Below are 8121 nucleotides of genomic sequence, written 5' to 3' on the forward strand. Positions count from 1 at the left end.
GAACTAGCTCAGAATGCATCCCACTGGCAGCCAGGTAATGCCTTCTTGCAGATCCGGAGGCTCGCAGGAGTCTTTGCTGCCTGCAGAGTAAAGGCCTTGCTCTCTGGGCCTTTTTCTCCCAAGATGCTGTGCAGTCGTCACACTAAAACAAAATTGCTAGAACCGAGTTTTAAGCGATATATAGCCACCATGCGGGTTTTGTTCCGTTTTACGTTCAAGGCAGGACACATTCGCAAAACCCATTGAGTCAGACTCAGTGTCCACGATGGAGAAACAAGTGGGTGGCTTGTGCTTCTTTGGAGGGGGCGCTGGACAGCATGCTACGGCTAGGGGGTAGTGGGGCGGGACAGACCTGTCCCAGGACAAGAGCGGCAACTCACAGGCCAGTTTTGCTTTCGCTCTGAGTGCATTGGGCGGTGGGACGGTCCCGAATCTCTTCAGACGGGCACTCCGAGAGTTAATTCGAAAGCGCCACCCGCCTTGGGGGCGATCAACGCACTTGTCCTTGAAGCTGATGTAGAGACAGAGAGAGAAAGCAAGAGACACAGTCCTGGGAAAGTCCTGCCGGCTATCCAGACAATTATAAAAATGTGTCCCCCAGGGTCAGTGTTCCAACCGCCTCACCCTCGGCATCCAGCTGCTCCTCTCAGTGCCGGTCCAGCATGTGTCAATCACGCTGTAAGTAGCTGAGGGCCGGGAACCTGGGTGACCTTATCAGAGAAGAAGGCCCAGGAAAGAGGAGACAGGAGCCCTGGACCCACTAAGGGAGATTAACGGGTGGCCAGCAATTGCAGGCCAAGGGAAGGAGGAGAGGAAGGAAGGTCGTGCTAGATTGCGCTGCACCTGGCATGCTCTCCTCATTATAGAGCAACCCGGGGCGCTACCGCTATGCTCATTTCACGGAAGAAAACTAAAGCCGGGTCTTGAAACTAGAGTAAGGAAAATGTAGGTCTCAGCCAGTCCCTAAACAAGATCTGGGAGGTCTTGCTCCTTCATCTGTCATCCCTGAAGAAGGAGTTAAATCATGGGTGGAGGGAGGTCAGTACCCAGAAGAAATAGATGGTAAAAATTGCTGAATGAATGAATCCAGAATGGCTGAAGAAAGAGGCAGGTCAAAACCAGGTTGACAAGCTCCACCTACCACTCATTTCCCTTCCAGACCTCCTCCTTTTGGCTACCCTTGTCCTCCTAAACCACCTCAGTTTGGCCAGGGTCATACCTGTCTCTGGACCTGCCAAGTGTCTTAGCCAGTCCCAAAACCTGCTGAAGACTGCGGATGACATGGTGAAGACGGTGAGTTAATCCTGTCCGTCTGTCTGGCTTTCAAGCTCAGCTGTTGAAATGACTTCTAACCTATCTGGTATCTGCTGGGAAGCTGTAGTTCATGGGTAGCTGGCAAGAACGGTAGAGGAAACTTTTCAAGACTTCTAAATATAATCTAAAGGAAACTGTGTCTCCAGAGAAAGGAAGAATGGTAATAAATTATAACGGCATTGGTTTGGGCTGTGTTTATACAGAAGAAAGTGGGTACTTACAATGTCCCTCCCAGCCTGCCTGCCTGTATGGCATCATGTCGGGTGTCCCCCCCCCCCCCCCCCGCTTCTGATTCACAGCAGGTGGTACAGGGACAGTCACTAGGTACACAGTCTGTGCTTCACAAGCCATAGGGATGGATTAGATTGTCTCTCCAGCTGCTCACCAGTGTCCAGCACAATGATGCAGTTCCTCGGATGATGGACACATCTCAGGGAGGACTCAGACATCAGATATCATGTCCAGCCTCCATCTTTCTGGGGCAAGTGTGATCCAGTTTTATTCATAGCTCCATTCATTTTTCTCAGGTTTTATATTTGAATGCAAAATAGCCTTTTCTGTTGTAAAATTGCCACGGTTTCCTCTTGATTTTGTGACAAAGCTAAAGCAAAATGCTAATGTGTTTGAGATATTCTGCAGCTGCTGGGGCAGAATTTGGCTTAATTATGAATGAGTACCCGTGTTCTATCCCCAGCAGGGCATGCATGCACTGCACACAGGAACAAAGGAGGAAAGGAGGGAAACTCCTGTCTTTCTGTTGTGGTTTTTAAAGCTTTCTTGAGGATCTTCTAGCTCATTGTTGCATGGCTATCCCAAGATAAAGTCCCCTCCACAAGGTCTCGGTGAATTCCTTTCTTTCCTTCTAATCTTGCATAATGTGCAGCTGGTTGTTTCTCAAAGCCCAAACATAATTAAGTGGGGCTCTCAGGCAGGAGAGATGGACCTGCTCTTCCAGAGCTGGCTGCTCTTCCAGAGGTCCAGAGTTTGCCGTACCCACATGGTGGCTCACAACCATCCATAACTCTGGTCATAGGGAATCTGTCATTTTCTGGCCTCTTTGGGCACTGAGCACATGATACACAGACATACATGCAGGTAGAACATGTGTAGTCATGAAACCTTAAAATTAAGGAAAAACCTTAAGGGAGTTTACCTAAGGAATTCCTGCAGAAAAGGAGAGACTGTTTCCTAAGGTGAGGTTTGGTATGGAGAGGATCAGGTGTTCAAAGTTAACTAGATGCTCCTCACTCCTCTACTGCCAAACATCAGTGCTGGGCTTCAAGGCACAATAGAATTCAACCTTGGCTTAGTTTGGGTCCCTGTTGCGCTCTAGTTGAACTCGGAATCCAGGAAGGCACATCCATCGCTGTGTGTTCTTTGTCACACCCCAGTACCATAGTTGAATGGAAAAGTTATCCCAACCTTCAGTCAGAGAGCTGTTGACTTCTGAATATGTTGTGTAATTCTGTTCTGTGGTGCTTTCCAGCACTGCAGGGAGTAAGAGACAGCCTTCGTGTATGTAAATTAAAGCTCAACTGGTATTTAGGGCTTGCAAGTTTGTTACAGCCTTCAAGCTGTGACTTTAACTGTTTCCCCTTTAGAAGTTATACTTGAAAAAAAGAGATTCATAGGGCACAGCTGCTTGGCAAAAAGGAAACACAACAGGATTCACCAGAAGCAAGCAGCACAGTGTGGCGCTGATGCTGATTAGCACAGCCTGTTGCAACCACCCCAGTGTTCACATGGTGGAAAAAATATCCTGCTGGTAGACAGCCTAAGCAAAGCGGGAGGAAGAGTAGGGAGAGCATGTGGGAGGTCGGTTTCTTCTCATCTTATGAAGAGCCTGAGTTTCCTGCAGGCCAAAGAGACATGGTTCAGAGTGGCCACTCTAGGCTCTGCTGTTCTGCTGGGGTGGCGGTCTCAGAGGGAGCCAGCTAGCTAGGTAAGAGTATCACCTCAGTGTCCCCTTATGGTTTTCCCAGGCCAGAGAAAAACTGAAACACTATTCCTGCACTGCTGAAGACATCGATCATGAAGACATCACAAGGGACAAAACCAGCACACGGGAGGCCTGTTTACCACTGGAACTGCACAAGGTATGGAGGACTCCCCCCAAAACAAGACTAAGAGCTGTGCAGCCAACCTCAGCTGTCCCCAGACATTCACTTGTAGCTATCAAACATGAGATTTTTGGGGGGATGGGGGGAGTCACAACTATACAAATACTTCTACAAGCTGAAGGATATACTCAATAACTGTGAGCTGGGTGTGGTGGTATACTCTTTTAGTTCCAGCACTTAGTGGATAGTGAAAGGCTGGCTTCTGTTAAGTTAGAGGCCAGCCTGGTATGCATAGTGAGTTCCAGCCAGGCCAGAGATACACAACAAGAGTTCATCTTTAAAAGGGAAGGGGGTGGCAGGTGAATCTCAGTTAGTGAAGTGTTCACTCCACTTGCCTGACAACCTAAATTTGGATCCCCAGCACCCATGTGAAATCTGGGTGTGATGGTTTCGTGGGCAGCCTCAGTTCAGGGATAGGAAGAGACAGGAGGATACCTGGGCCAGCTACTCTAGCTGAGTCAACGAGCTGCAGGTCCAGTGAGAGAGCCTGTCAGGAGAAGCGATTGAGAGAGATCATCCTCTGGTTCCCACACGTGCACACACCTGCACACAGGAATACATATCCACACACAAGCAGTTATGATGGTGAAGTTTCTTATGCTTCTTACTGTAATGAAAAGTTAGTTTGAGGGAAAAAATCAGAGAAATTTATATTAAGAATAAACGGCTTGGGAGGTGGTGGTGGTGGTGTATGCTTTTAATCTCAGCTCTTGAAAGGCAGGGGCAGATGGACCTCTGTGAGTTCGAGGCCAGCCTGGTCCACAGAGTAAGTTCCAGGACAGCCAGGGCTACAATAGAAACAGATGATGATGATGATGATGATGATGATGATGATGATATCATCCTTGGTTTATGATTTTCTTCTAGAACAAGAGTTGCCTGGCCACTAGAGAGACTTCTTCCATAATAGTAAGTAAGCAACCGAAAGGTTCCTTCCTCACGATGGAGTCATAACACTAATGCCTGATCATTCTTTCCTCTAGAGAGGGAGCTGCCTGCCCCCACAAAAGACTTCTTTGATGATGGTAAGCCACATCTCTTTTCTGAAATGCAGCAGGGCCTTTAGCTCCAGCCTATCTCAATGGTTCCTTCCCCATTTTGTCCTGCCCTCTAGACCCTGTGCCTTGGTAGCATCTATGAGGACTTGAAGATGTACCAGTCCGAGTTCCAGGCCATAAATGCAGCACTTCAGAATCAGAATCATCAGCAGATAGTACTGGACAAAAACATGCTGATTGCTATTGATGAGCTGGTGCGGGTAAGGCTTCCTCCTATCAGCAAGGGTTGCTTTTTTCATGTTGAAGAGAGGTCCTTTATTAGATATAATAAAATCAGCACATCTTGGGTTGGGAGAGACCCAAGCGTCCCCTCCCTCCTCCATCCCCGACCCGTGAAAGGCCTTGCAAGGTTACATTTGCTAAGACAGCCTTGAGGGGGCCCTCTACAGTAAGGGCAAATGCAAGCAGCCTTCTGCTTGTCGGCCTCATGATACAGATCAGGCTCGTTTCACTTTTTCTCACACCATCCCCACAACAAGCAAATAAGGTCTATATAGAGGTCGAAACCGAAGCGTAAGAGGCTGAACTAAGCATCCTCTACAAAAGTTTGTTTTTTTTAATACGTTCTTCTCTTAAAGGTTCAAGATTAGGACTGGAAAAACAGTCCAGTGATTAAGAGCACTTGCCATGCAACCGTGGGAACTTGAGTTTGGCCTGGGGCTCTTATGTTTCAAACAGGGTGTGGTCTTGAACTGCTCTTTAACTCCAAAGAGTGGAGACAGGAGGAACACGGGGACTTTCTTGCTGAAAGTTTAGCCATGAAACCTCCAGGTTCAGGGAGAGACTCTGCCTCAAAGGACTAAGATGGAGAGTCACATGATCTCTGGCTTCTGCACTGTGTAGGCACAGGTATAATACACGGAAACATACACGCGTCCTTTTAAAAATGTACAGGGTGGACACTCTAGGGGCTGCACACATATTCAAAGATCACTAGGGAAATGCAGTGTCAGGCATCTGTGGGGACAATGGTAGCACAAAGTACAGAAATGTGCACACAGAGAGATGAGCGTCTCGGCAGCTAAGGCATGGGATGAAGTATGTTCAGAGCTCACTGTCTGAAAAGCAATTGTTTTCCATTTCATACATACTGCTTGGGTTAAGGGTTCTATTTCTTTGATAAAACATCATGGCCAAAAGCAAATTAGGGAAGAAAGGGTTTATTTCATTGTATAGAGTGTAGTGAATCTATCATCTAGGAAAATGAAGGCAGAAGCTGACGCTATTGAGGAACCCTGTGACTAGAGTGTTCCACAAGGCTTGCTCAGCTTGCCTTGTATAGCACCCATGACTGCCAGGCCAGGGTGAATTGGGCCCTCCCACAGCAACCATCAATCAAGAAAATTACCATAGGTTTACTCACTGGCCGATCTGGCTGGAGGTGTTTTCCTCAATTGATGTTCCCTCTCCCAAAATGACTCTAGCTTGTGTCGAGTTAACATATAACCACCCAGGACATTATATATTGCCAGATGACTTATCTGAAAGACAGTGAAATTTACACAGGTGTCAAACATCTTACCATGCAGAGATTTGTAATGGATATTGCATGTACAAGCCCAGAAGTCTGGTGATTTGGGTAATAGAAAGAGGTCTACCAGAGACCAGTCAACTGTGTTGACATATTGTAAAATAGGATGACTTGAAACACACACACACTCTCTCTCTCTCCCTCTCTCAAGATTTTGTGAGGAGCAAGCAAAAATCTTAAACATCATAGAAACATACGTTCTTATTCTATGTTATGAAATCAAAGGATTGGGAAACACAGTACTGGCTTGTTTACCTAACACAAATAGCATTTCTATCAGAAGTAATTCTGTTTCTGATAGTGAACTCTAATCCATAGACCAGCCCCCACCCCCAGCTCCCTCTTCTAAAAGAACAGGGCTCCTTAACACAACTTATAAAAAGTAATTAGAAATTGTTGCAGATGCCACCTCATAGACTCATACCTTCTGAGAGACCAGCCCTAATGATGATTTTTTTTCTGGGCAGTTTAGGGGTCTTGTCAGAGATCATTAAAGACCTAGGTGTGTGCTCACAAATGAGAATTTCTTCCCTCTTTTCCTGCGGGAACACAGCAGGAGTAGATGTAACTAGGGACTAGGTTGCAGGCCCCGGACTGTGCATTGACTGTATCCACTGTTTTGCAGACAAATGTTTTAATTTTTAAATTGTATGTATGCTATGCTTGGCTTTTCTTTGTAGTCTCTGAATCACAACGGGGAGACTCTGCTCCAGAAACCTGCCGTGGGAGAAGCAGATCCTTACAGGGTGAAAATGAAACTCTGCATTCTCCTCCACGCCTTCAGCACTCGAGTCATGACTATCAACAGGGTGATGAGCTATCTGAGCTCCTCCTGAAAGGCTCAGAGCCCTCCCCCACAGCGCCCTCCTCCCAAAAATAGGTTAGTAAGAGGCGGGTTAAGAATCAGGAGTTCTTGGTCTGGTTGACCTTCAGCTTCCACAGGAATCTCTTCTCCTGTCACATTCCTCAAAGGTGGCACAGCTACCTCAGCATGGTCCTCTCCAGCATGTCTCTCACAATTACTATACAAGTTGTTTGTAAGTTTTTATCAAAATATTGTTAAGGGGAGAATATGTCCTCCCTTAAAGTGTCAGCAGAAGAGCAAGAACTGATAAGCTATTATTTTTGTGCCAAAGTGTTTTTGAAAACACTCAGTCACCCCTTATTTAAAATATTTATTGTTATATTTTATACTCATGAAAGTATATGAGCCTATTTATATTTATTTATTTTCTATTTATTATAATATTTCTTATTATGAATTTGAAACATTTTGAAACATACCTTATTTTGTGGTTCTAATAAAGTAATGCAAGCACTTCACAGATGTTCTTGGAGTATCTATTTATCTATCTATCTATCTATATATATATATATTATTTATTTAATTACTTAAACACGGTCTCACTGTGTAGACCAGGTGGCTTCTGACTAATACTGATCAGATGGTCTCTGCCTCCTGAATGCTAGGGTCAAACCTGTTATCACTTTGCCCAGCTAACTAGAGTATTTAAAATGCTCTGAGACACACTGCAAGAAAACTGTCTTAGTTTGCACTCTATTGCCCTGATAAACAAACACCATGACCAAAAGAAACTGGGAGGAGGGGCATGTGTCATGTTACAGCTTATAGTCCATCACTGAGGGTCATCAGGGCAGAATCCTGGAGGAAGGAACTGATCCAGAGAGGATGGAGGAATGCTGCTTGCTGGCTTGCTCTCCATGGCCTGCTTAGCTGGCTTTCTTATACAACCCAGGACCACCAGACTAGGACTGGCACTACCCACAGTGTGCTGGACTCTCCCACATCAATTATTAATGAGGAAAATGCCCCCTCAGACTTGCCTACAGGTCAATCTGATGAAACATTTTTTTAATTGAAATTCCATCTTCCTAGATGCCCCTAGTTTGTGTCAATTTGACAAAACAAACAAACAAAAAAACAGCACAAAAATTCTGATGACATTTGAACAAAATAATCTTGAAAAGATGTCCACAACGGGGCTCGGGGGATGGCTCAGTGGGCAAAGTGTTCACCTCACAAGTGTGACAAGCAGAGTTCAGATACCCAGAATTCAACCTGTAACCCCAGTGTTCA

At 45.8% G+C, this 8121-nt stretch overlaps 1 protein-coding gene across 1 annotated transcript; it reads left to right on the forward strand.

The window, feature by feature from the left end:
• The first annotated feature begins 541 nt into the window (after nucleotides 1-541).
• Il12a (interleukin 12A) lies at nucleotides 542-7348 on the forward strand. The gene is made up of 7 exons (XM_028763621.1): nucleotides 542-678; nucleotides 1160-1293; nucleotides 3297-3410; nucleotides 4302-4343; nucleotides 4418-4459; nucleotides 4549-4692; nucleotides 6704-7348. Exons 1-7 carry the CDS (start codon nucleotides 663-665, stop codon nucleotides 6857-6859), a joined length of 648 nt encoding a protein of 215 aa, XP_028619454.1. The 5' UTR covers nucleotides 542-662; the 3' UTR covers nucleotides 6860-7348.
• Nucleotides 7349-8121: the final 773 nt, after the last annotated feature.

This window comes from Grammomys surdaster, unplaced genomic scaffold (assembly GCF_004785775.1).
Source record: "Grammomys surdaster isolate TR1022 unplaced genomic scaffold, NIH_TR_1.0 139, whole genome shotgun sequence".
Classification (NCBI taxonomy): Eukaryota; Metazoa; Chordata; class Mammalia; order Rodentia; family Muridae; genus Grammomys; species Grammomys surdaster.

Excerpts from the sequence above, each read along its gene's own strand:
- Il12a (XM_028763621.1), top strand. Across the intron at positions 3,411-4,301 it reads TACCACTGGAACTGCACAAG|AACAAGAGTTGCCTGGCCAC; the intron begins GTATGGAGGACT and ends ATTTTCTTCTAG. Across the intron at positions 4,344-4,417 it reads GAGAGACTTCTTCCATAATA|AGAGGGAGCTGCCTGCCCCC; the intron begins GTAAGTAAGCAA and ends TCTTTCCTCTAG.